This window comes from Ochotona curzoniae, unplaced genomic scaffold (genome assembly GCF_017591425.1).
Source record: "Ochotona curzoniae isolate NIBS_2020 unplaced genomic scaffold, NIBS_Ocur_1.0 contig_1014, whole genome shotgun sequence".
In the NCBI taxonomy this organism is placed as follows: domain Eukaryota; kingdom Metazoa; phylum Chordata; class Mammalia; order Lagomorpha; family Ochotonidae; genus Ochotona; species Ochotona curzoniae.
This window is the reverse complement of record NW_024464920.1, coordinates 24,456,274-24,483,478: the sequence shown is the minus strand read 5'-3', so window position 1 is coordinate 24,483,478 and position 27,205 is coordinate 24,456,274. Positions and strand designations below refer to the sequence as shown.

Below are 27,205 nucleotides of genomic sequence, written 5' to 3'. Positions count from 1 at the left end.
CAAGCAACCTAAAATACTTGTTGTGGCCAACAAATCCGGTATCTCTCTCTCTCTGATTACTTAGCCTGCCCCCAAGTCCTGCTTTGGGCTCGAGCCTCGGCAGGAGGATGGAGCCACGGAGAGGGCGTGGTTCCGCGCCCCCGGGAAGGAGGAAATAGGACTGCCGAGCCGTTACTGGTCCGCGCAGCGTGTGCAACCTCCGTGTCCTTCCAATGTCTCTGGAGAGGCAATTTGGTTACTTGTGGACCTTAGTTCTGTATCTGATAACCACTGAATCTTTCAAAGTCCCATCTATCACTGATCCACACTTTATAGATGAATGCATCAGAGCCCACAACGAATGTCGTGGCAGAGTCAGTCCCCCGGCATCCAACATGAAATACATGGTAAGGAAAGAACTCAGGCTAATCTCGCATTTCGCTCGTTCATCCTAAGATGAATGAGATATATCTGGGCAATACTTCTCTTTTGTATTTAATCAGTCTGTCTCCGCAGTAGTTGTATGTGTGTGTGTGAGTGTATATACATCTATATACAAATATAGATGTGTGTATGCCATGCTTATATTTGTGTATATACGTGTACATGTATGTGTGTGCATATATTCGTATGCCATGTTTTATGTGTGTATGTGTGTCTCTGTGCATATGCATGTAAGTCACGTTATTTATGCATGTGTGTGGTGTGTTTATATGTGTACATGTGTTTGTGTGTATGTATATGTGTGGCATGTTTGCATGTGTGTATGTGTGTCATGTTGTGTGTGTGTGTGCATGTAGAGATATGTGCATATGCACGTACGTGTGTGTGTGTGTGTGTGTGTCTGTGTGTGTGTGTGCCATGTCTCCTCCAGGGTCATAATAGAAGGGAAATGAGGTAGAGCTTGTAGCTGTTATCTGCCTGGATTCAGTTCCATGGATCCTTGGAGGAAGCAAGCATTTTTGGAAGATGATGGGTTTTCAATGCTGATTTCTTTGACAGTTTTGCTGAGCATCAATGTTAGGAAGCCAGGATGAATCTGGGAAGTAGAGTGCTTGAACGGTCTCCAGATCCCAGGATACCTAAGGATGGGCACATTTTATCCCACATTCAGAATACTGGAAACCAGAGCTAAAGTAAACAAAAATGAAAATCAGTTCCAGCTGAGGACAGGGCTCAGCTCCTGAGCAAGTCAAATGGGAATATGTTATCTATTTTAGTTTCTGGCATATAATTATCAAAATTTAGAAAAAATATGAATAAATCAACAAATGTGTCTCATACTAGAGCCAACAATGAAAATATCTTAAAGAATGAGGAACTTAGAGGCATAAGTAAGTGAAAAGATGGAGAATTTCAGCATTGGAACTAAAGTTTAAGAATGAAATGGGCATTTTAAAATTGAAAAAGTATACAAATGTATACATATATAAATAGGTATGTGAAACATTCATTGTATGGACTTAAAAAGAAGTTTGGACAAGCAGAAAAATAAGTTATTAGAAATCATCCAAACTGATGCTTATAGAAAAAAAATGATGACAATAAAGTCAGAATAAAGTAAAAAAATCTGCCTTTTAAATTTTAACAAAAAAATTTTTTTTAAACATGCAGTTTTCATAAAACTCGGAAGCTGCTCTGCTAGGTACTTTTTCCTTTGCCTTTTTTTCCTGGGGAGGAGGGAAGAAGAAAAATCATTGCTAGCTCAAAACTTGTTTATATCTGTTCATAGAAGCTTAATTTGTAATACTTCAAACATCAAAATAACCATTTTTCCAGTACATGTGACATTTAAACAAACTGTGAAATACTCATACCATAGAGTATGAGTATCAGTAATTATAAGGAACAATTGTCAACCCATGAAACAATGTGTGTAGATCTTAAGAGCCTTATGTTGAATGGGAAAAACGAATCACATAATAATTGCACCCTGTAGTTTTCTACTTATATTACCTTCTTGAGAAGACAAAATTATTGAAATGAAGAACACATTAGTGATTGCCTGCAGTTTGGAATAACATGGTGGAATAAGAGAGTATAAGTTAAAAAGACTAGAATGATGAATCAGTTTTTCAAAATTTAAACATGGTAAAAAAATATAAAATCACAGGCACACAAAATGAATTTATGTAAAACTTAATAGCTAAAAAATGCATTGAAATGTCAGATTCTTGATAACATTGAGAAGACTCACTGAAATTCATAAAATTTATAATTTATGGCATTGGTTCTACAGGAACATGGAGTGTAGTCTCCCAAGTGATTTTTTTTTTGTCTCAATCAATGTCAGCTGTCTATAAGCAATACAGTGGTCTAATTTGCTGCAGTTCAAGGGAATAAAAGTGTGGCTCTGAGATGGATAAGAGTTTTCTTAGGTGTGTATCTTTTCAGAGTTTTCAGTTTCAGTCTCCCTGGTAAGTGTGATAGTGTTACATTAAGCTATAAAACAACTTATCATAATATCAGAATAATTTGAATATAAATAAACATGCACAAGTAAATTTAAACTATTTTTATCTTTCAGATTTGGGATGATGCTTTGGCAAGGTTGGCTAAAGGATGGGCAAACACATGTCAATTTAAGCATAACGACTGTGTAAAACTACCATTTGAATGCATGGAAGAGTATCAATTTCTTGGAGAAAATATCTGGTTAGGTGCTTTACAAATATTTTCACCAACAGATGCAATTGTTGCTTGGTATAATGAAACAGAATTTTTTGATTATGATACTTTATCATGTACTAAAGCTTGTGGCCATTACACACAGGTAAGAAGTTCAGTTCCTTCTTATTAGGCTAAGGGAGACAAAAAGTTGCCACTCCCTCATCTTACTGGAAAGCCTGAGTAATTCTAGGTCTTGTGACACCATTTGCTGTGGCTCTAGGACTGTGTCATATGCATGGATGCTTCCTCAGGTCCTACAGGGACAGTCCAACCAGTGCTGTGGACTATTATAATATCAGCTTCTCTGGTTCTAGGGTTAAGGGATGTGAACTGAGCCCTGTTCTATCCCTCTTTGGTGACGACAAGTTATACAAGAGAGGATATGAGTATACAAGGTCTACTCTGGAGGATATGAGTCTAGAGGCTGGAGTGCAGGTAGATTCTGTCCTATGTCTACCAGTTAGATTCCAGTTGCATTGGGAAATTTAAAACAGATTGCTACAGGTATTACAGGTTATAGTGGGGTAACTACCCGAATCTCCCTGAGTGGGAGAAGATTTTTTACGGGGTGCTTCTGTATTAGTCCCCAGAAACTTAGGTGAATTATCCTTGTTCAGATAGAGTGGGTGTGCATAGCTCTGTGGCTGCTTCCACGGTGTGGTATGTAGGAGATCTCTACTTTGCGCCACACGTTGCCCTCACACTGCCTGAACGACTGATAGGAGAATGGAGGTACACTATGCGACTTTTCACTAGTGAGTATGGAATTCTCTGTGAGTAGAGGAGGAAAGAAAGCAAGTTGGTTCCTCTCCTCCAAGCCCAGCATCTGTCAGACCCCAGGCAGCTCTGTAAAAGTCAGCAGTAAAAGAGTATGACTGTGCAATTCTTTCTCAACTAAAAGTTCAAGTGGCAGATGGCCTAGCAATTTCTTTCTACCTTGATTTAAGGTAGGTGGCTGGAGTCACAGCCAGTGCTGACTCCCCTGTGCAGTTGCCTGCAACAGTGTCACTGTCTTTTCTGCTCTTGTCCTGTGGAATCTTTTGTTTTGTTTTAACTTCTTTGCCAAAAATTTGCATTAGTCCAATCCCTAGGAACTTAGTCCTTCCTTTCTTTGTTTCATGTCCCGGAGAATTTTAAGTGTGTCTATTCCCTATTCAGCCATCTTGGATCTCACTAGTTTTTCCCATTTTTAATAATAAATGGATATTCATCCTTTACTTATGATAAATATGTATGACCTCCTGAGTCACTAGACTTAGAGCTCTTACACATTTTAGTCATATATTTATTTGTTGAATATCTCACATGTATCAGGACATCTGCTAGATTCTGGAAATATGAAGATGGCTGCCATTGAATGAAAATCAACTATTTCTAAAGTAGAACTAAGAAGAAATGACTGTGAATATAATAAATTGGAATTTTGAAGCTTTAGTTTCATTTAGAAGGTATTTACACTGGTGAAAGAATTATATGGAGTGACATTTTCTGAAATTTAAAAATCTTACTCCATTGTTTTCTTACTTATATTACCAACAGCAAGAAATCTGCAATTCTTTTAATGTGTTACTCTGATTGTATTGTAGTGTTTTCTCAGCCTGCCTTTTTTGATTGTATTATTGACATATTTGTGCTTATATTGGGGGCACAAATTGTAATTCAACACATTTACACAATGTGCAATTATCAACTCAGCATAATTAGCATTTTCATTTCAAGCATATTTTCTGGTTCTTAGTAATCTGAAAATTCTCTAGTCATTTTGAAATGCATGATTAATGTTGTACAATGTAGCTTCTCAATCGTACTTTAGAGTATAAAGACAACCTCCTCTCCAATTGCACTTTTGTACCCATTATCTTCTTTATCGCTGTTTCCCTCCCATCTTCCCTAAATTGCCTCTACTGATTTCTGTTATACTAATCCCATGTGATCAACATTGTTAAATTCCAAAACTGCTGAGAATCTGTGGAGCTTTTCTATGTCTGGCTTATTTCACCTAATGTATCTAGTTTCATCTATGTTGCAAATGACATCTCATTTTTCTCTGAGTGGTACTGAACTATGTATATGTACCTACCACAATATATTTATCAGTTCATCTGATGACGGGCACTTAGATTGTTTCCATTCCCTGGGCACTGTGAATTGTGCACTGCAGTAATTGTGACAGTGCATCTGTGAGTGATGAAAAGGGACATCTGTGTTGTGGTCTGGGTCTGCAGGAAACACTTGCAGCTTTCCCCCTTTAGTGTGAGAATGCCCGTTACTTTGTCATGCACTTAGATAGTCTTTATTGTATTCAGAAATGTTTCTTCTAAATTGGTTGAGGGCTGCTATTGTGAAAGGCTATTCAGTTTCGTTGATTTTTTTTTTCTGCATCTGTAGACACAATCATGTGATTTTTTTTTTTTTCGTTACCATGCTGATGGCTCTGTTATACTTACTTATTGATTTGTGTTGGAAGAACCTTGAATCTCTGGGTCACTTGGGGGATGGATCATTGGATGGAAGGTCTTACTGTCTGTCTCTCCTGCTCTTTCTATATATCTGACTTTGCAATAAAAATAAATAAGTCTTAAAATAAAAAACAATTTCCTAAAGATTTGTTTTTTTAAAAAAAGTATATAAGTAACTAAGCTGGCACACTGGTTTGTTAACACAGATTTGGCATTAACACAGAGGGTTGTCAGCTCTTGGCTGCTTTTCTCCCAGCAGTGTAACACTTGCCTAAGGACAGAGCAACCTAGGCAATTGCCTGCAGCTAAGGTATTGTTACATCCCGTAATTACTTTATAATAATCTTCTTTGTTTCTTTATATAGTTTTAGCCTAAAAATTTATTTGTGTGTTATGAAAATAGTTACTTTTCTTTGGATTTCCACTGAGATGGAACATCTTTTTGTATTAACTCACTTTCACTCTGTAAGTAGCTCTTTTGGTGAGGTATAATTTTTGTGGGCAGTATATAGTTGGACCTTATCTTTACCCATTCAGTCAGTCTGCATCTTAGAATTGATTAATTCATTTTATTCAGATTTAAGACTGCTGTTTACAGGTAACAACAATGATATGACTTTTTCATAGTTAGTTCTATTGCTTGATTTGAATCTTCTTTGTTCTTTTACTGCTTTTTGATTTATTCATTTTTATTGAAAAGGAAGGTTTACAGAGAAAAGGAGAGACAAGGAGAAAGAGCTCCCATCTTCTGGTGCACTCTCCCAATGCCCACTATGGCAAGAACTGAGCTGATCCAAAGCCAGGCTCCTCTGGGTCTGCAATGGAGGAACATGATCCCAAGGACTTGGGCAGTTTATGGCTACTTTCCCAAGCCATGACCAGGGAGCTGGATTGGAATTGGAGCAGACAGGACATGAACCAGTACCTATATGGGATGCTGGCACTTCAAAGTGGGGGATTAGCGAGTTCAGCCATTGCGCCAGCCCATTGATTGTTTTTTTCTGCTTCTGTGTGTTTATCACTTGTATGGCTGGCTGGGTGGTGACAGATTGCTTCAATTTTTGCTTATCTTAGAAGCTTTTTCCTTCATCTTTATTCATGAATGGGACCTTTGCTATGTAAAGTATTCTGCAATGACATATTTTTATCATTTAGAATCAGGATTGTGTCTTTCCATTGTCTCCTGCCCTATAGAGCTTCTGTTGCTAAGTCTGCTGTCACTGTGATTGGAATTCCTTTAATGGTGATCTGGAATTTCTCTCAGGTTCAGGATGTTATTTATATTTGACTTTTAAATGTTTAGCTAACATGTGTTGTGATCAGAATTTTTTGATTATGCTTATTTGAGGTTCTAGGCACTTCCTGGATTTGACATCCATATCTTTCTCCAAACTGGGGTGTTTTTTGACCATTATTTCATTGAATAGGTTTAAAACTCTTGTTTTTCTGTTGCTTCAGAAGCTTCTGAGACTCCACTTAATTGGTCATTTAATGGTATCATATAGATCACATATACAGTTTTCATATTTTCTATTTTTCTTTCACCTTTATTTGTTCTTTAACCTATGTGAGAAACTTAAAAAAAAAAATCTGCCTTCAAATTCAGATATTCTTTCTTTTGCCTTATCTAGACTGTGTATTATCCTTCCAGTTATAATTTTCTTAATTTTTCCCATAATTTCTTTTTTTAAAGATTTATTCACTTTTTAATTGGAAAGGAAGATATACAGAGAGGAGGAGAGACAGAGAGGAAGATTTTCCATCCCAGGAAAGAAGGAGAGAATTTCTTGTGGACATTTCCCTCATTATAGCACCAACCTGCAACCATTCCTGCTCTGAGTACACAGGAAGATAACCATGTTGGACTCCCTTGGAAGCCCTGGAGCTTTGAATTTTCCAGGAAGCTCTCCTCCCTGAGCCACTGATTTTGTAGCAGTTCAATACTTCTTTGGGAGAGGCATCTGGAAGAGGGCCACATAGATGGGCTCTGCTCACTCTCTCCAGCTCACCCTCTCAGGACAGGAGCTACCCACAGCCTCAGCACAAGCATTGGCCTTCATCTTCTGCTCTCTCCAAGCAGCTGGGCGCCTGTGTTAGATGTGCCCTGCTGCTCCTGCCTCTCTGTTAGTGCCTTTAGTACATCACCAGTCGCACCCACTTCCAGACAAAGCTGCATCTGAGGGAGGAGGAGCCAAACACTAGGCTTCTATAGATGGCCATCTAATCTCACTTTATTTTTATTTGTTTCAAGAACTTTTATTTCCCTTTTGGTTTTTTTCAGTGATCATGATTCAAGAGTATATCATTTCTTTTTCAAGTGTTCAGATAATTTCCAGTTCCTATTGTTGATTTATGGTATTATCCCCTTATCATCAGAAAACATGCATGATATGGTTTTGACATTTTTTTTAACATGTTGAGGTTTATATTAAATCTTAATATCTGCTCTAAAAGGAGAGAATATTATTACCTGTGGTGATGAGAATATGAATTCTGTAGCTATTAGATGAAATGTTCTATATGTATCTTGTTAGCTCCATTTGACTTACAGAATAGTTTAACTCTGATTTTTTTTTTTTGACATTTTTGTCTGGATAACCTGTCCATTGATAATACTGGAGTGTTGAAGTCATCAGTCATTATTGCATTGGCATTCATCTCCCTTGTATACAATATTGAATACTCCCTTGCATTGAGTATTGGGCACATATAAGTCTAAAATTTAATCATTTTATCATAATCTCATGGACCCTTTTTTCCCTTTCCAACTTTTGACACAGGATTGAAGTCTACTTGCTCTCCCTTGCTTTGGTTTGCATTTGTGGAGCGTGTTTTACTCTCATCCTTTCTTATACGCTGTGTACCTGGTAAAGTGAGTGTCTTCTGTTCAGGACTCTGCAGTAAATTTGTGATTGGAAAATATCTCTCTTTTACATACAGATCTATTGTTTATATGTAAGAATTTATTTCTGCCATTTTGTTTATTATGTTTTGATTGCTTTGTGTAATATTTGTTCTTTTCTGTCTCATTATTTTTGTGATTCAATTATTTTTGTAGGTTTGCCTATTTTCTCTTTCTAATTTATATATCTAACTACTAGTAAGTTATATTCTTTCACCTATTATGTGTGTGTGTGAGAGAGAGAGAGAGAGAGAGAGAGATGGTAGTTATCATTTTGTATTCAGATGCCAGACTAACATAAGCATTTTCTTTTTAAAGACTTATTTTAATTTGAAAGGCATAGTTGTAGCAAAACAGAGGAGACCGAGAGAGGTTTTCTATCTGCTGGTTTACTCCCCTGTTAGCCACAAAGACTGGAGTTGGCCAATCTGAAGCCAGGAAACCAGGAGTTTCTTCTGGGTCTTCCGCATGCATTCAGGGGCTCAGGGACATGAACCATCTTCTGGGTTTTTCCCAGGCCATAAGCAGGGGGCTGGATTGGAAGTGGAGCATCTGAGACATGAACTGGTGCCTATATGGGATGCCAGCACTGCCGGTGGAGTCTTAGCCTACTGCATCACACTGCTGACCCTACATCAAACATTTCTTATATAAGGTTAATTAATTCTCTTTTGTTGGTAATTCTGCATTCCTCCTTCATTTCTGACTGTCTTACTAGATGTAATGTTCTTTGTTGGAAGATTTTTTCTTTCTTTTTTAGAAGAAATTGTTTATTTTTATTGGAAAGGGAATTTACAGAGAGAAGGAGAGACAGAGGGAAAAATCTTCCATCCTCTGGTTCACTCCCTAAATGTTCGCAAGTGGTCAAAGCCAATCCCAAGTAAGGAGCCAGCAGCATCTTCTGGGTGTGCCACATGGGTGCAGGGTCCCAAGGCTTTGGGCCATTCTTCTCTGCTTTCCCAGGCCATAAGCTGGGAACTGGGTGAGAAGTGAAGCTGCTGGGACATGAAACAGCACCTATATGGAATCTGGCTCTTGTCGGTGGAGGATTAGCTAATTGAGCCATCGTGCCGGCCCCCTCAATTTTCTTATTTTGAGATCTGTTCTGAGAGATATTTTGTTCTTTTGCAGACATGTGATTACCTTGCAATTTGATATTTCTTTTGTTCCTTTGTTTTTATTTGCACATCTGTTAAATCAGTTGCCTCTTCCATGTTTTAAGTTGGCTTGCATAATAAAGAGCTGTCTTCTGAGTGTAAGTCCTTGGGTGTCAGAAAGGCTACACAGATTTTGGTTCTAATCCTGTGTCGTAATGTAGTCTCTTATAACTTTCTCAGTTATAGTTGATGGCTTAGAGGTGTACAGCAGGGGCAGTTGGGACTCCATCTGTCTTCTAAGGCAAGACAGGAGTGGGATATTTTAGTGACACTGCTAGGTAGGTTATACAGAACATTTGTGATGTGCTAACCTTGCCTGGCAGTGGTTGGAGGACATGGAACACAATAAACATTTTCTGTTGCACCACTGGATTAAGCTTTAAAACTGGCAATGGCTTCTTTTCCAGTAGGAGAAAAAAAATAGCTGCAGGAATGTGGAGTATTGGTGGAGAGGGTTATAGACACAAGAAGCAGAACTAGTATATGGAGCTTCCAGTAGTGGTAATAATGGTGCTGGGGTTGTGGAGCATGTGTGGCATGCCTCTAGAACCCATTAGGATGAATACAAGTGGTGGCCTATGGGATCGATCCATCAAGCTCTGTCTAGTTTTCCCTTTTCTGAACCATAATCTAGAAAGTCTCACAAGGAAATAACCTAGAGCAAATACATATTTCACAATTTATCCTGTAATTTTCAGATAGGGTTTCCTTTGTTTCATGTTGCTCAATACCTTGAGACTCATCATTATGAAAGAGTATAAATATATCCCTGTTATTCCTTTTGATGAGAAGTGAAGTTCATTTTTTGACCAGGCTTTAATCCTAGATATGGTACCAAACTCCCATGACATCCTCTTAAAAACAGCTCACATTCTTCTCCAAACTTGCCAATGTGTATAAGCTGAATAAACAGAGTACCTTGAAGTAAGTCATATTTACCCAAAGTGTGGTAAGCAAAGAAGAAGCTTCCATGTTTCTTCTCTACTCACTCTGTTCATTGACAGGATCCTCTGAGAACAGCTACCCTCCAAGACTCTAGGGTGGAGGTTTTTGTTACAGAGTATGGGTTCATTATTGCTGGAAAATGGAAAGAAAGAAATGTCAGGTTCCCTGATGACAACAAAATGCAGAATCCCTAAAATGGCATCAAGGCTGAATCACTGCTAGCTAGTTTGTCCTATTTCTTCTCTACTGTTGTAAGGATAAAGGAACCTGTCACCAAGTCCCCCTTCTCCCTTAGCCTATCTGCATCAGAAATGAGTGCTTATACTTCATTGCCTGATTTATACTAAGGTTAAATAATTGAGAATAAAATCCTTCTTACGATTCAGTGACCATGACTTGCTTGATGTTTTGAACAAAAAGAGGTAAAGATTTATTGGATTTATAATCACTAATAGATATATTAATAGATTAAAGTTAGTATTGATACTAATGTTAAATCGAACTATACATTGTGAGAATATAGATAACTAAAACAATTTATTTTCACTCTTCTCAAAGCTAAAAATGAATTACAATTTAAATGCATTGAACAGTACAATTTCATGGTATAGTTTATTACTTTTGAACCAATTTTTAAACCATGATTTCTTGAAAATACATGTATTTGTAATGAAAAGTTTACTAAGTTTTTGTAAACATTCCAAAGGAATGTTTTACTTATATGACTTAATCTCATTTTGTTAATTAGAAAATTAGTCAGAATTGGTTTACTGACCCAATGAGTGAAAGCAAAGTTAATCTAATTCTTAATTCACTATGTTTTTTGAACAGTGCTATTTTTAGACACATAAAGAGCCTTCTAAATATCATTGATCAAACTATTGATTATAGTTATATCAAAATCATAGAAACATGATTAATACACTCAGTTATAAAATAAGCTATTATGTTTTGTTAATGAAGTTGCCAAGTAAATTAACTCAGAAAATTCATTTTTGCTGTCAAAATATATTCAGTATCAATCCTCTTTGGATTATTATGTTTTACAAATGCAGTATATTTGTATTCTCTTCCTTTTTCACTTGGAGAATGTAGAAAACATCTATTTTCTCATTGTTACAACAGACTGGCAATTCTCTTCACCTTTTTTCTCTTACAATGATGATTTTCGATGCCAATCTTCTTTAATAATTTTGCTATTCTCTACATTTAGAGGATAAGAGACTAATTCAACATCCTTGTGGGTGGCAGCTTTTTAATGAACTCTTTGATGTTGCCAGTCCCTTTTGAGTTAACAAAATTGAATGTGGCTGAAACTACACAATTTAAAATGTAATCATTTACCAGATTATTTCTGAGAACAATAAGTATAAATTCATTCTCACTTTAATTTGTAGCCTGATTTGAAAACTGTGTGTATGTTCTACCCCTGAATCAATTTAAAAGTATAATTCTTAAGGATCGATGTTGTAGCATAGTGGATGGAGCCACTATCTAGGATTCTGGCATCTAAAGGGGGTTCCGGTTGATGTCCAGCTGCTTCAATTCTCAAGCAGCTCTCTGCTAATAACTTATGAAAGCAAGGCCAAATGGCCCAAATGTTTGGACCTCTTTCACTACTCTTGAATACCCATAAGAAACTCCATTCTCCTGACTTCTGCCTGGCCCAGTTTTGGCTGTTCCTGTCAGCTTGGGACTAAAACTGCAGATGGAAGATCTCTGTCTCTTCCTCTTTCATTGTCTTTCAAATAATAAATATAAATATCTTAAATCATGTAAACAAAACTATGGTTCAGGCCATATATTTTATTCTTCTTTTGACTTAAGAAAATTATTTGTGAGAGAAAAAGTTAAGTACCCCATGTAGATAAGCCTTAAGAGAATAGTCATTTAAAGGTCAATCTAAGAAGTTAGAAACAGTGCAAATTTTTCTATGTATTATTTTTCTGTAGTATAACAAAGATTATACCCATTCCTATAATGCATTATTTATATGTAATTATTCTTGCATATTTTTCTTTAAAATTTCTTTCTGTACAGGTAGTTTGGGCCAATTCATTTAAAGTTGGTTGTGCAGTTAAAATTTGCCCTAACCTTGGGGAAGATTCACCTACAATATTTATGTGTAACTATGCACCTACGTAAGTCATTTTGCCATTAGCAATATCTTACATTGAAACAAATGTTAGTAGTTGTTTCTCAAAAGATCTTTTACTAGAGACTACTATATTTTAGATATGTGATGTCCTTCTCTACAATAATAGTGAAATGAGATACATGAAAGTTGTTGGTGTTGACAGAATATTGCTTTGTGTAAAGAAGAACCAGAGGCAGGCATAACAACACAACCAGTTGAGCTGCCACTGGGAAACCTGCATTCCAATTAGAGTCCTGGGACTGAATCCCGAGGCTCCTGCTAACCTGCTAACCTGCTTGAGAAGCAGCAGATTATAGCCGAAGAGCTTGGTTCCCTGCCACTCACATGGGAGATCTACATGGGGTTTCTGGCTGTTGGCTTCAGCTTACCTACCCCCTTCTTCCTTGTTCCCTCTCTGTGTTTTATTTAAATGAATAAATAACATTTGTTTAAAAAGAGGAAATATTTAAATAAGAGAGTAAAAACTGATAGATTCTGATAGTAAAAAGAGTGGGAGGAAGAGAGAAAAAGAAATAATATAAAGGACGTTGCTGTGTATCTAAATAATGAAGTACAAAAATGTTGGCAGATGTTCTCCCTAATGTTATGGGAATGACAACATGATTGAGAATTATGGTAAAAGCACATTCCTCATTAAAAGGAGCAATATAATCCTTGATGTGTATTTAAACAGAAATGTGACAAACCTAATGAGAGGGTCCAGAAAAAAAAAAAAGAAGGGAAAAAGGGAGGAAGGAAAAAAGGAAGAAAGGAAGAGAGAGAAAAAAGAAAAAAGAAACTCCACAGATGTATTTGCTGTTCACCATAGTTTACATTGAAACAAATGTTAGCAATTGTTTAACAAAAGATCTTTTATTAGAAACAAATATATTTTTACTAAGTAATCTCTCCCTTTACAGCAAGAATTAAATGAGCAAGGTGAAAATAAAAGTTGGTGATTAAATATTGCCTCTCATTTAAAGGCAAAGAAAGACAAATACACTGTCTTATACCTTGAGGCAGAAAATAATTTTCATAGATATCAAAGAAATTGCAGAGCTTTTAGCCTTTATTTGATACTATATTTTCTCTTAGCAAGAATGAGTTTTAGTAGGAACAAGGAAAAGAATAGGGGATTCCTGCTCAAAATTTGATGATAAAGAAGGAGAGTACCATGTTGTTATGATTATGAAAAGTTTTGATGTCCAAAAATTATATATACAACTATGTTCTCACAGGTCTTATGAAAGCATAAAATGATAGTGCTACAGCATTTTTAGTCAAACACTAATGACCAATATATTTCACCATCTGAAGCAGCACCCAACAAGACAAAACAGACAAAATACATAAAGCAATAATTTTCAACCACCGGCTAATGCTGATTCCTAGACAATAAAGCAAATAGTTAACCTTATAATATTCCAGCTTTGCCTGGAAAGACTTTTTATGCCATGGTACATGAGGGGAATGGGTTGAGAGGATCAAGAGTTTGTTGTACTTGCAGAATTGAAGAAATGGAGCTTGGAGTGCCAGGAAACTAGCACAGCTAGAGTTCATGGAACAGAGTACTAAGAAATGAGAATTCACACAAAGACCCCTGAAGGTCTGCAAAGGGTGTTCCAGTCACTGATTGGAATACTGATTAGTATATGCCTATAAGGAAACTGCTGGACTAAGAACCTGCAACAGGGGAAACCTCTCCTGGAATGCACACTAAAGAACCAGCAACTCTAGATTCACCCAATAATTCATAAAGTTAAAGCAGAAAGGATCCAAAGTGCCCATGGAACTTGACTGAATTTCAGGAGAAACTCAAGGATATGTGTAGAATACATTATATCTAGCACTTAACATTTATGCATTTGGGCATCTAATCAAATGTTATTAAGAAGAAAAGTAAAAAAAGACCTATTTTTTTTTAAAAAGGAAAAAAAAGGTAAGATTATAATGAGAAAAATAATCAGTCTGCTGAAGCTAACGCAACATTGACACAGATGTTAGAATTAGTAATAGAAAGCCATTAAAAGAGTTTTTGTAACCTTTTTCCATATTTTGAAAGGTCAGAGATATGGAAGATAGTGAAAATAAGCTACAATGTCTGTGATAAAAAAATTAATGGCAGATAAGATTTTCCAAAAGGAAAGATTGGTGACCTAACAATAGAAATGTTAAGATTATTAATAATGGTCTGAAATATTTGTAGATTCTAACACAGAAATCAGCAAAATACACATTTTAAACTGTACATGAAATATTTACCAAGGTAGATCATATTCTGGGCCATAAAGTAAGTTTTAAAATTTAAGTGGAATAGCATACAAAATATGTTGTTTAACCATGAGATTACAAATAAGCAACAGGATAGTCCTTAGAAATTTTTGGTATTTGAATAACAAAATGCTTCTAAATAACTCATGAGTCCAAGAAGAAATTTTTAAAAAGGAAATTAAAGGATATATTGACCTGCGTTTAAAATAAAGTCAGAATGTGTGGGATGCTGTTATCATAGGACTTGATGGAAAATTTATAGCCCTAAAAGCCCACAAGAAATTTGGAGAATGGTTTCAAATCAATGACTTCATCTTGAACTGGTTGTCTGTTTCCTGTGTGCACCTGGAATTGCTGTCCACTGCACAGGCATCAGCAACTGCAGAGGCCCATTCCCAGCACATGCACTCCGAGATCAGACCACATGTCCTGTGACTTTTTTCCTTGTTGCTGGGTTCTTAGTCCAACCATCTAGTCTGCCAAGAAACCCTGGCCTCGGGTGACTCCAGACTTAACTTTTATATATACCAACCATTGCAGGGTAAGGTGCAGACTGTCAGTTGCATCACCAGACAACACATGTTGGTGGATGCAGCTGCCTAGTTAATTCTGCCCCCAGCTCCATCTCTCACACAAACCAACAGTACTGTGGCCCAGTCCAGTCTGCCCAACACAGACCGGATCCTCAGGTATACCAGTGGGGTTCCATGGCCTGGTTGGAGAGATCCCCAATAGACCTACACCCAACCCCTGTTTTTATGTGCCAACCTCAGCTGCATCTTAATCCACCCAATCCTGAATCCCATCTGACTCTCATGAACAACCATGGATGCAGCAGCTGAGCTCAGTCTGCTCTGTGCCCAGACCCAGACCTCACATATGCCTACAGATGCCATTGCCTTGTCTAATCTGGCCAACCCCTTGCCCTGTTTCTCATGCTCACCAATAATAGGTACAGCCTAGCACAGGAGTGCCCACTACCAGGTATGCTCTAAGCGCCAGATCTTGTGCTTGCCAGGGGGAGACTGAAGTCAAGCCTTACATGACACACTCAGTCCTGGCACTTGCCAGCTGGTACTGTGGCCTAGTATGATTGGTCTGTATACATGATGGCTCTCATGCACACCAGAGGGTACAGCAGCCTAACCTAGTCTGGCCTATCCCCAGTCCCAGCTCTCATGCTCACTTGTGGAAGCAGCAGCCCAGAAGGGCATCCAAATATTTCCACTGCCAAGCCTGCTCTAAACCCTGGATCTTGCAGGTGCCAGCAGATGCTGCATTCCAATCTGAGATGGCCTGCTACCCATCTCAGCACTCACCAGCAGGTGCTACAGCCTAGCTCAGCTCAGCACCAGTCCAGCTCTCAGTGGCAGATGCAGCAGCTTAGCCTAGGTCAGCTCATTCCCAGCATCAGCCCTCATGTAAACTGACAGGTGTTGCAGTCCAACTGGGCCCAACCTGCACCCTGCCCTCGCTATTGCTCTTGCCAGTGTGTGCTGTGGACTGGCCCAGCCCAACCTGCCCCAGACTTGGTCTACACATATGCTAATGGGTTCTTCAGCCCAACCGGGCCTGGCTTTCCTCCAGCCCCATCTTTTGTGCTCACCACCAGGCCTGCTTCCAGCATTGAATGTAGCATGTGCCAGCAGTTACTAATGCTTAGAATGACATGGCCAGCCTCCAATCCTGATGGTTACTCTGGCCTAGCCCAGCCTGGCCCACCCCCAGGCCTGGTTATTATTGTTCCTCAGGGGATGGTAGCCTGGACTATCCCAAACCCATTATGCCTCTCATTAGTACCAATGAGTTCTGCAGCCTCACTTAGTCTTGCCCACCTTTGTTCCAAGTCCACACACAGGCCAGTGGATGTTGTAGCCTTGCCCAGACCAGTCCACCTTGGCCCCAGCTCTTGTACTCACCAGTGAGAGCTGCAATCCATAAGGAGAGTCTTCAGAGTAACCCTTCCATGCTCATTCCCAACCTCTGTTTTTGTGTATGCTGGCAGGTGCTTCGACCATGCCTGGAATGGCCTGCCCACAGTATCAGCTCTCACTGGTGGTTGTTGCAGCCTGTCCTGGCTGGGCAAAGCCCACGGTCTATCCTGGTTCACATGCATGCCAGCAATGCTAAGGCCTGGGCCAGGCCAGCCAGCCACAGGCTGCACAAATGCTGAAGAGTGCTGTAGCCTTGCCTGGCCTGCACCCAGCCCTGGCTTTTATGCCTCCCAGTAGGATCTGTGGCTTAGAAGTGGAGTTTCCCAAGTTCTACCAGGCACACTCCCAGCCCCAGATCTCATGAGTGCCTACAAGCACAACAAGCCTGCATAGCATGGTTTGCCCTCAGTCCTGGCCTTAGCATGTACTGGCAGGTGCTGCGGCCTGCCCAGCCCATGCAGTTTCCTGTCAGGTGAGTTCTGCAGTTCAGCCTGCCTTGGCCCATAACTGCCCACAGCTCTCTGTAAACCAGAGGGTGTTGCAGTCCCACAGAGGGGAGTTCACAAGTCCCCTACAGAATCTGCCTCCTGATCCAGTTCTTTTGTGTTCTAGTGGGTGCTGTGGCCCAGCATGGTATAGCATAGAATCTGCTATGGCATTTACAGGCCAGCTGGGCATACTCCCCAGCTCCAGATTTTTGAGAGTATCAGTGAGTGCCAGGCAATGCTATGCTGTTTAACCCACCTGGGTCTCCCACGTGGGCAGGAACCTTTGCCTGACCCAAACCGGCTGTCCAGTTTCCCCCTCTAAATCACTCTATCTGCACTCCCTCAGCTCCCTGCAAGTGCAGTGGCCCCGTTTGTGGAAGACCTCTTAGTCATTCCTCTCCTGTCATACAAGCCTTCAACTGCTCCCACTCCAGTATGAACCCAGACCCTCTTCCCCAGGCAATCTGCAGCCTCCCAGCCTGGTAATGGGGTTGTGATTGCCAGCTCTGTGTTCCCTGCCTTGCCCACATCTTTTTTTTTTTAAACAAAAAGAAATTATGCTGGCATACTGGTATATTAGCACATATTTGGCATTAATCAGACCCAGATTACCTGCCAGCTACTGGCTGCTTTTCTCCCAGCAGTATGACACTTGCCAAAGTACAAGGCAATCTAGGCAATTGTCTACAGCTGAAGTATGTTTTTTTTTTAATTATGTGACCTTATTAGGCAACCTGAAAATAAATATTATCTGATCAGTTCAACTGATTCTGATAAAACGAAAGAAATTTCTGATTAAATATCTCAGCAAATTAAAAATAAAAAATATATTTTTAAAGATTTATTTACTTTTATTTTGAAGGGGATATTTTAAAGAGATAAGGAAAGACAGGGGAAAGATCATCCATCCAATGATTCAGTTCCCAAATGGCCCCATAGACTGCAGCTGAGCCAACCAAAGCCAGGAGCCAGCAGCTTTTTCCTGGGCCATCTGCTGCTGCTTTTCCAGGCCACCAGCAAGGAGCTGTATTAGAAGAGGAGCATCTAGGACACAAACTGGATTACAGCACTTTCAGGAGGATGTTAGCCAACTGATACATCACACCGACCCTAGAAAATATTTTTTTAATTATTTTTAATTGGAAAGGCAGATACAGATATACAGATAGGAGGAGAGACAGAGAGGAAGATCTTCCATCTGCTGATTCACTACCCAAGTGGCCACAATGGCCAGAGCTGAGCCAATCTGAAGCCAGGATCCAGGAGCTTCTTCCGAGTATCCCACACAGGTGCAAGGTCCAAGCCTTTGGCCCATCCTCTACTGCTTTCCCAGGCCACAGGCAGGGAGCTGGATGGGAAGCAGAGCCAGTGGGATTAGAATCTGTGTCCATATGGGATCTTGGTGCATGCAAGATGAGGTCTTTAGCCAGTAGGCTACCGTGCCAGGCTCCTAGAGAATATTTTAAAACTAGTAAATGGCAATTGTGTAATATAGTAGTTAACATTACAAGTAATAACAAAAAAAAAAGTTAGACTTTGTATGTCACAATCTGTGTTACATATTTTTTTAATTTTCAAAAACCACTTAAATATTTCTATAAAAACTGTTCTTAAATTACATGTTGCATAAAAAGAGGTCAGAGATTACAGCCTGTGGGCCATACTTTGCTAACTGGTACACAATGTAGAAAATACAGTGGAATTCACCTAAACCCTCCTAAAACTACAAACTCTGTTTAGCATTTTTAAAATATATTTAACTTTTTTGATATACAAAGAACAAATTTTATGTAATCCATAGTTACAGTTCTAGGAAGATAATCCCATTTTCTTTCTCCCCTCTCCATACCCTGTATACCTCCATGCCTTTCTCTTCAGCTGTATTTGAACATAGATCATTTTAATCCACTCTATATTCACAGCCTTAATTTCCCACTAACAATAATATTCAATAAATAAAAAGTAAGAAGACCATAAGACCACATTACCACTCGAGTATAAATTACAGGCTAAAAATGCCAGTCATATCCCAAAGTGATCATTCCATTTCAATTAATCAGTTGTGTGTGTGTGTGTGTGTGCGTTCTATGATACTGTACAAATCATAGAAAACATGATATTTGTCCTTTTGCTACTGGCTGATTTTGCTAAGTGTTATGTCTTCCATTTGCATCCATTTTGTTGCAAAATTAGAATTTCATTCTTGTTTATGATGGAGTAATATTCCATAGTGTATATTTATGCCATATTTTCGTTATCCAGTTACCAGTTAATAGACATCGGAGTTGATTTCATATCTTAGCATGGTGAATTGAGTTACAGTAAACATTGGGATACAAATAATACTCTCATATGCTGACTTCATTTTGTTTAAATAAATTCTAAGGAGTCAGATGACTAGGTCATAATGTAACTGTTTTCAGTTATTTGAGGATCTTCACACTGTCTTTCACAATGCTTCTATTAGTTTAGATTCTGAACAATATTAGATTAGGATATCTTTTTAAAGACTTATTTATTTTTATTTTGAAAAGCAGATTGTACAGAGAGAGGAGAGATAGAAAAAGAAGGTCTACCACCTGCTGGTTGACTCCACCAAATGGCCTCAATGACTCCAGCTAAGCTGATCTGAGCTAGAAGCCAGGAGCTTCTTCTGGGTCTCCCACATGGATGCAGTGTCCCAAGGACCTGGATCATCCTCTTCTGTTTTCCAAAGCAATAAGCGGAGAGCAGGATTGGAAGTGGAGCAGCTGGGGCATGAACTAGCCTTCATAGGGGATGCTGCTCCACAGGGCAGATTAGCCTGCAGTTCCACTGTCCTGGCCACTTGTTCTCTGATTTTTGGATGTCCCATTATCACTGCAGCTCATTGAAATTTAATTGTGGTATTTACTTACATTCCCCAGATGGAACGTGCTCCTTATTTTCATGTGTCAGTTGGCTATTTCTATTTCATCCTTTGAAAACTGCTCATATCCTTTGCCCATTTCTTAAATGGATTGTTGATTTACTGCTGTCAAATCTTGAGCTGTTTCTGTATTCTGTTCAGCTATCTTTTAGGATTCAATATCAGTATAAAATCAAATATATACTAGCAATAGACATTCAGAAACGGAATTAAAATGACTACATAATTTATATCTTTGTCAAAGATAAAACTTATTTAGGGAAAGATCACCCTGAAGAAGAGAAATTTCTCTGCACTAAAGACTGCACAATATTAATGAAAGAAATTAATGAAGAAACAAACAACCAGAGATACCCAGTTTTTGTGAGTTAGAAAATGTGTGCACCTGTAAATTGAATATAATCTTAATAGTAAGACCAGTAGACTTATATGATTCCAACAAATAAGTCATCTAAAAATATTGTGTTAAACAATCATTTGTAAATTACATGGACATACAATAAGTAAAATAACTTCAAATAAACAAATTTAAAGGTCAATGTTTTTTTTATTTTATAAAGATTTATTTTCTGTTGGAAAATGAGATATACAGAGAGAAGGAAAAACAGAAAGATCTTCCATCCGCTGATTCACTTCAAAGCAGCTGCTGTGGCTGGAACTGAGCCAATCCAAAGCCAGGAGCCAAGAGCTTCCTCCGGGTGCTCCCACCTGGTTCTCCCATGCTAGTGCAGGCTCCCAAGACTTTGGGTGTTCTCACCTGCTTTCCCAAGCCACAAGCTGGGGGCTAGATGGGAAGTGGAGCAGGCAGGGTTAGAACCAGCGCCCTATGGGATGGCGGTACATGCAAGACAAGAACTTTAGCTATGAGGCTACTGTACTAGGCCCTGAAGGCTAATGTTAATTACGTCTTTCAAAATGACTAAAAAGAGTAAAATAGGGGAAACAGATGGGAAACATATAGTTAGAAAAATATAAGTGCAGTGAAATGATCCAATAGTATGCCTATACACAAATGGCCACGTTTATTCAATTGGTTTTCCTTTCACAAATATACAAAGGCAATGGAGTGTGGGGAAAATAATAATTTATCAACAAATGGTGCTGCAGGTGTCATCCACATGAGTGGGAAAGGTGACTTCAGTACACATGATATGAGAAAATTAATGCACAATGGTCACAAACATAAATGAAAAACCTAATATATAAAATTTTTCAAAGAAAAACATGTGACCTTTAGACAGTTCCAACTAGTACAACTAAGGCATGATCCATAAAAGACCAAATTGCTAAACCAGATGTCTTTCAGAGATGCTGGGGAAAAAAAATGAAAAGACAAGCCGTAGTTGCAGTCTGCAAATCATACACCAAATAAAGTCCTTGTGCTGAAACTACAGAAAAAAAAACTGTCACAAGTCAAAATCATGACAACTTCAAACTCAGCATTTTCAATTTATTTGATTTTCCTTGAAAGGAAAACATGCAGAGATAGACCTGGGTATCTCACACGTAGATCGCAGGAAACTCAGCAAGCTCCATCACCTGTTGCATTTCACAGTGGCTATTAGCAGGAAGCTGTTAGCAGAAGTAGTCAGGCTTCAGATACAGACCCTCTGGTGTGGATTGTGGATATCCCAAGCAGTGTCTTAACTGCTGCTCAAATACATTTTGTTCTGGAAAATGGACACAAGACCAACAAAGAAGATAGGAAGTCACCAAACATCCAAAAAATGTTCAGCAACATTAGTCATAGGAAAATACAATCAGACTAGAGGGTGGCCACTCCATTTGCTAGAAGAAAATGTGGAAGACCTGCAATTGTCCGTTGCTGGTAGATACACATGCACATACACGCTTATGCATGAATGTTCAAAGGAACTGTTTCTGTAGTAGTCCAAAACAAATGTCCAATAGCTGAAAGAATAAATAATAATTAATGGCATCTTCCCTGAGTGAGTCTTAGCAGCATTATTATGAGGGTATTCAAAACATTCACAGAAAAACTGCCATGAACACTTGGCAGTGCCCTTGAATTTTTTTGGTTCGTTTTTGGGTTTTTTCTTTCTGTTTTTGTTTTTGTGAAATGTAGAAGATAACACTTTGAAAAGTCCCCAGCAGACATGCAGCTGATAACTCCAGAGACTTACTGAAACATACTGGTTATATTATTGAGCAGCAGGTATATTGGCTGTCAAATCTGTACTCCAGAATAAGATAGAAATACATAGTAATCACTATATTGTCTTTTTATATTGTGCTTTAAAAGCAGAAACTAGGGATTTTAATTAGAAATTTAAACTTCACCTCCCATTGTACAAAAGGAAGAGATAATCATAGTAGCTATGAAAAAAGTTTGTACTTGACAATTACCATGAGTTCAAATCTCTATTCTGAATTTCAGTAAATATTCAAGACTAGCTGCCATGTGATTTAGGAATACCCTGTTTCTTTGAATAAAATCAATACATATAAAATTGGGACAAAATTTCTGTTACTGTTTTTCAACATTCATGATTTAATTATCCATACAACTTGCATTAAAAATTAGCTTATCAGTGTTTCTCTTTTCTTAGGGGGAATTATCGAGGTCAACACCCCTACAAAAAAGGACCACCCTGTTCTGAGTGTGAACAAAGTGAGAAATGCGTAAAGAATCTCTGCAGTAAGTAAATAATATTTTATTTGAAATGTAAAATTTGCATAAATTCATCACATGTTAGATTTTGATTCCTCAATAGTTTATAAATAAGATTTGTTTGCTATAATATATGTACATATGTATATATACAACATATATGCATATATGACATATATGTATATGTAAATTATTTAACACGAATGTTCATGCTGTAGATAATAGTTCTGCCTTATGTTAAGGAATAGATCGAAATGAAGTACAACTCTGATCCAACTTGGTTTTGCACGCCATATAACCACTCATTGACATGTTTCTTATCTGTCCTTTCCATTCACATCCTTCCCTTAGTTGTTATTGTAAACAGTGACTCATTAATGTATAAATTAACTCTGACTTAAAAGTAACATATTTCTCTTGTGTAATTAGCTTTTTCACTCTTAAAGCTAACAATCTTCTATGGGTTACTGTGTAAATCCTGAAAAGCAAGTAAAATTGTGAATGAAGGAGATGATCATATATGTAGTACTATGAATGAGTACAGAAATAAAAATAATGCAATTAGAGCTGGGATAGTCATTCTTTTGGAGATGAAAGAGGAATTCGTGATTGAAAGATGACACCAGAGTGACTACATCTATTCTGTGATTAGCTAGATATGTTCTCTGTCACTTTTTTTTTTATGAGACAATAATTTTCTGTATTCAAATTTTTACTTATTAAAAATTAGTTAGAATTTAATTAGATATATGTTCCCTCTTAATCAAATTTGATTTTTTTCCAATTCTAAGCAGCTTTTAAGTAAGCTTATTACTTATTTTCTGTTTGCAATTTAATGATTTCTAGTCAAAGGAATAAAAGTAACAATGATAACATCCATTATTTTCTTCACTCTTCATCCCAGGATCCAACCTATTGTCATTTCTGCCTGAACCACCTGAAATCACCTGCTTCTCCTTTGCGTTTGCTCTAAACTATTAAACACAGAGGAAATCAACTGAAATCATTTATTTTCTTTTATTTTTATGATTATTATTAAATACAGTTCTGTAGGTGCTGGGATTTCTCCTCTCCCCTCACCAAGTCCCCCCACACTAATTTCCCTCATATTATTACAATAACATAATTCTTCATGAATAGACATAAGTCCATCATTCTGCTATTTAAGTGTATCCTGACTCTGTAAGTATGGACAATGGCAGAGATTCCAGCATCCTTCCGTCAAGACATATTTAACAGTTTCATTGGGAGTCCATCTTTCATTTGGAAGTAGAGATGCATACTGCATTGTATCTTCATCTTTTGTTATGACAGTTTCTATTACACAGTTATTATACATTCCCTTAAATGAAAAACCATAAAACAAAATCAAGAACAGGACGAAAGATAAAAAATTTATAATAACATGAAGTTAAATAGCATGTTACTGAATAACTAATATGTCACTAGAGAAATGTAAAAGAAAATCAAAAACTTTCTTGAAGAAAATGTTACCATATGACCCATGTGTCACTGAAGAAATAAGAAGAAAAGAAAAACTTTTTTGAAGAAAGTATGAATAAAAAATATTAGAACCCATGAAATGTAGCAAAAACAGTATTAAAAGGGACATTTGTATAATGTCCCTTCTATTGTCCCCTGGGTTTTGTAGTAAAATAGTCCATGAAGTGTGTCTTAACTCCAGCTTTTTGCTCTTTACATGGGTCATGAGACTGTGTCATTTATGGGTCTAAAACCTTTAAAAGACATTGCTGTATTGGCTCCTTCAGGAAAGGCAGCTTTGTGAAAACTTCAAGAGGAGGGGCCTTCCAGGTGTTTCAACCCTAGCTGAGCTGTAAGTAAATACAGCTTTGATGTTGAACCCACATATGTTAAACCACATATATCAAAGCAATTATATATTAGCATAAGACAATCCATATTATGAAGAGAAGTAGTAAATTATTTTGGCTATAAACCATTACATTTTGGAGGTGTTTATTTCATAGCAATGAATCATAGAAAAACATGGTATGCATAAAAATTTTTACTAAAATGTTTTTAAAATAAAAATGCTTACACTTCTACTTTTTCCTCTGCTGAATTAGCGGATCAACTCAAACCAAACACAGGGTATTCAAGGCTGACTTAGAAGTTTTGGAAAGCTCAGTTCGAGCCTTGCTGAATTCCCCGGTTTTCCTGAGAGCCTTGTATGCTCATTGATATTGCTTCCCTGTGGGTTCTCAGCTCCAGTCCTTATTGTCTGCCCTATGAAATTGCTGAAAACTTTACCTTAGCCTCCTTCTCCTCATAGTTTCAAAATTCATCAAAATTCATCTTGAACTAAAAGCCTACCTCTTTGATGGTTCCAGACATGCAAGGCCACCAGAAGGAGTAGTAGATGCTCTGCCTCCCCCAAATCAGTCTTCACCAGACACAACTTACAGAGTTTCAGCCTTGACCTTGCCCATAGGAAAAGCAGCTTTCATCATATTAACTGAATATAGCTACTATTCTTCCTGTGGATCTCTTGCTCTGCAGTGCTCACTCTGCTAAATCCATTGGATTACCAAATCTCTAATGTTCCTAAATAGTATTTATTGATACTTTATTGGTTTTATCTAATGGTGCTCATAGAGAGGTTTCTTCTGTTGTAAGCTATTTCATGCAAGAAATTAGTCAATTATTGCCCAAGCATTCTAAGACAGCACTGCAGGCCTGCTAAGACTATAGTGACCTCTGATACTGAAGTGAAAGTGTTTTTCCAACTTGTTCTTTTTCCAAATTTTCAGAAAGTATTTGGCTATTCTTAATCCTTTGGGCTTAACACACTAATTTCAAGATAAGTATACCAATTCCAGAGATAGCCTTATTGGAATCTTGGTTGGGAAAATTGCTGAATGTACAGACAAATTTGGGAAGAATTAATATTTAACAACATAGCATAGTTAAATGAAATTATTTGTTTAGTGTTTTTTTTACATTTAAGCATCAAAATATTCTTGGTATAGATTGCACAGAAGATTTCTTGTTGACTTGTATTTGTTACCACTTAGAATATTGCATCCTTTAAGATTTGGCTCTACTTAATACAAGATTCTGATTATTTCATTTTTGAATGTTTGGAATAATTTCTCTATAAGCCTATTTTTTGGTGTACATATGGGTCCATGTGTGTATACATTTTATGTGCTTCTAAGTTTAAATTGCTGGTTTTATATATTTAATGGCTACATGATATTTAGTTTTAAGGGAAACTTCAGCAAATTTCTTGTTATACATTAGTTTTAATGAAATTCTTGTGTAAGTTTTTCTGCTATGTCTGTAGCTACAGTCTACTTAAGTCCTATGACTTTTGATTTTTAGCTTTTTGTCTATTTTGTTGATTATCTACCCATCCATCTGTCAATAATCTGTCTAGAATGATTTCCTTTCTGAGAGACCAGAGACATAGCTTGATGATAATGTATCTAGACATTGGAATCAGAATGCTTAACTAAGGAGAAGTCTAAAAGGATTAAATATGAAAGTGAAACAAAATGCACCAGATAAGGTTTTATTCAACTAAGCTATTATTATAATTAAATTCCTCATTATTTTCTATCATTTGATGTATTTTATATTTTTACAGGCCTTAACATTCTTTGAGATAATCATTTTTATTCATTTCAATTATTCAGCTTTAAAAGTGATGACAGATTCACACTTACCCTTGCCTGTGCTATAATGAGACTTATTTTTCCTGAAGATTTTTATAGCATAAGCCTAAATCATGCACTCCAGCAAGTAGAAATCATATATATGTATGAATAATAGAATAATAATATATTGTTTAATCCATGAATATATAATATACATCAATGAAATAAGAAAGCAAACTAACTTTTAACAAAGTGAAGGATAGCATTACAATCGTCAGCAGCAAGGAAGGAAGATCTATGGAGAAGCCATGGAGCAAATGTGAAAACAACGAACATTAAAGAAAAGGATAAGAAATTTAATGGAGGGTTCTGGGTACCTAACACTCCACATGAGAAAATTACAAGTCCTTCAGGGAATATGAACTGGACAGGGTGTAGTGCTAAAGATAAAGTGCTGTTTGGTGGTGTTGCCTATTTTAGTCTTCCATGGTCTGAACACAAGAGACATACTAGAAATATACTCTTAAGAGACATACTAGAAATATTTGTTGACATGGTAGATTGCATCCTAAAGATTTGTAAGCACTGTAGAATTTGAGTAAGATACTTTCACCTTCTTAAACAATAAGATCAAACACATTTTCCTAAATTGATTATTATGTTTTTACAGGAAAGAAAGTGAACATTTTTTGTTTGGTAATTTTATCTTTTATTTTCCTCCTTAGAAGTTCCAGAAATCAGTATGCCTGAAGTTATCACTACAAATACTCGTATGTATGAATTACTTCAGTATTACTTTCAATGTTTGTGCTTGAACCAACCTGAGTGTTCACTGTTGTGTTTTACTGACAGATGATACACATGAACAGCCGGAATTAGCAAGAGCACCCCAGGTGACAGCGTGGAAGCTTCTGAGCCTCGCTATGCTTCTCCAGAAAATCTTCTAATATAACAATAAAGTACCAACTTATGACTAATGTCACTCCTCATCACTATAATTCTCTGTTAAGCCTTCTATATCCTTGAACCTAAACATAATGTATGTTTTCCATTCAAAACGTATAATGTGCAAAATGGTTAAACACTGTAAGTCTTCAGGTTAT

The 27,205-nt window shown here is 37.4% G+C and overlaps 1 protein-coding gene across 1 annotated transcript; it reads left to right on the top strand.

Annotated features, from left to right (window-relative positions):
* The first annotated feature begins 98 nt into the window (after positions 1-98).
* Positions 99-27,073, top strand: LOC121157329 (GLIPR1-like protein 1). The gene is made up of 6 exons (XM_040981462.1): positions 99-386; positions 2,507-2,752; positions 12,153-12,253; positions 22,421-22,509; positions 26,828-26,872; positions 26,955-27,073. The coding sequence occupies exons 1-6, from the start codon at positions 213-215 to the stop codon at positions 27,047-27,049; spliced, it is 750 nt and encodes a 249-aa protein (XP_040837396.1). The 5' UTR covers positions 99-212; the 3' UTR covers positions 27,050-27,073.
* The last annotated feature ends 132 nt before the right edge of the window (positions 27,074-27,205 follow it).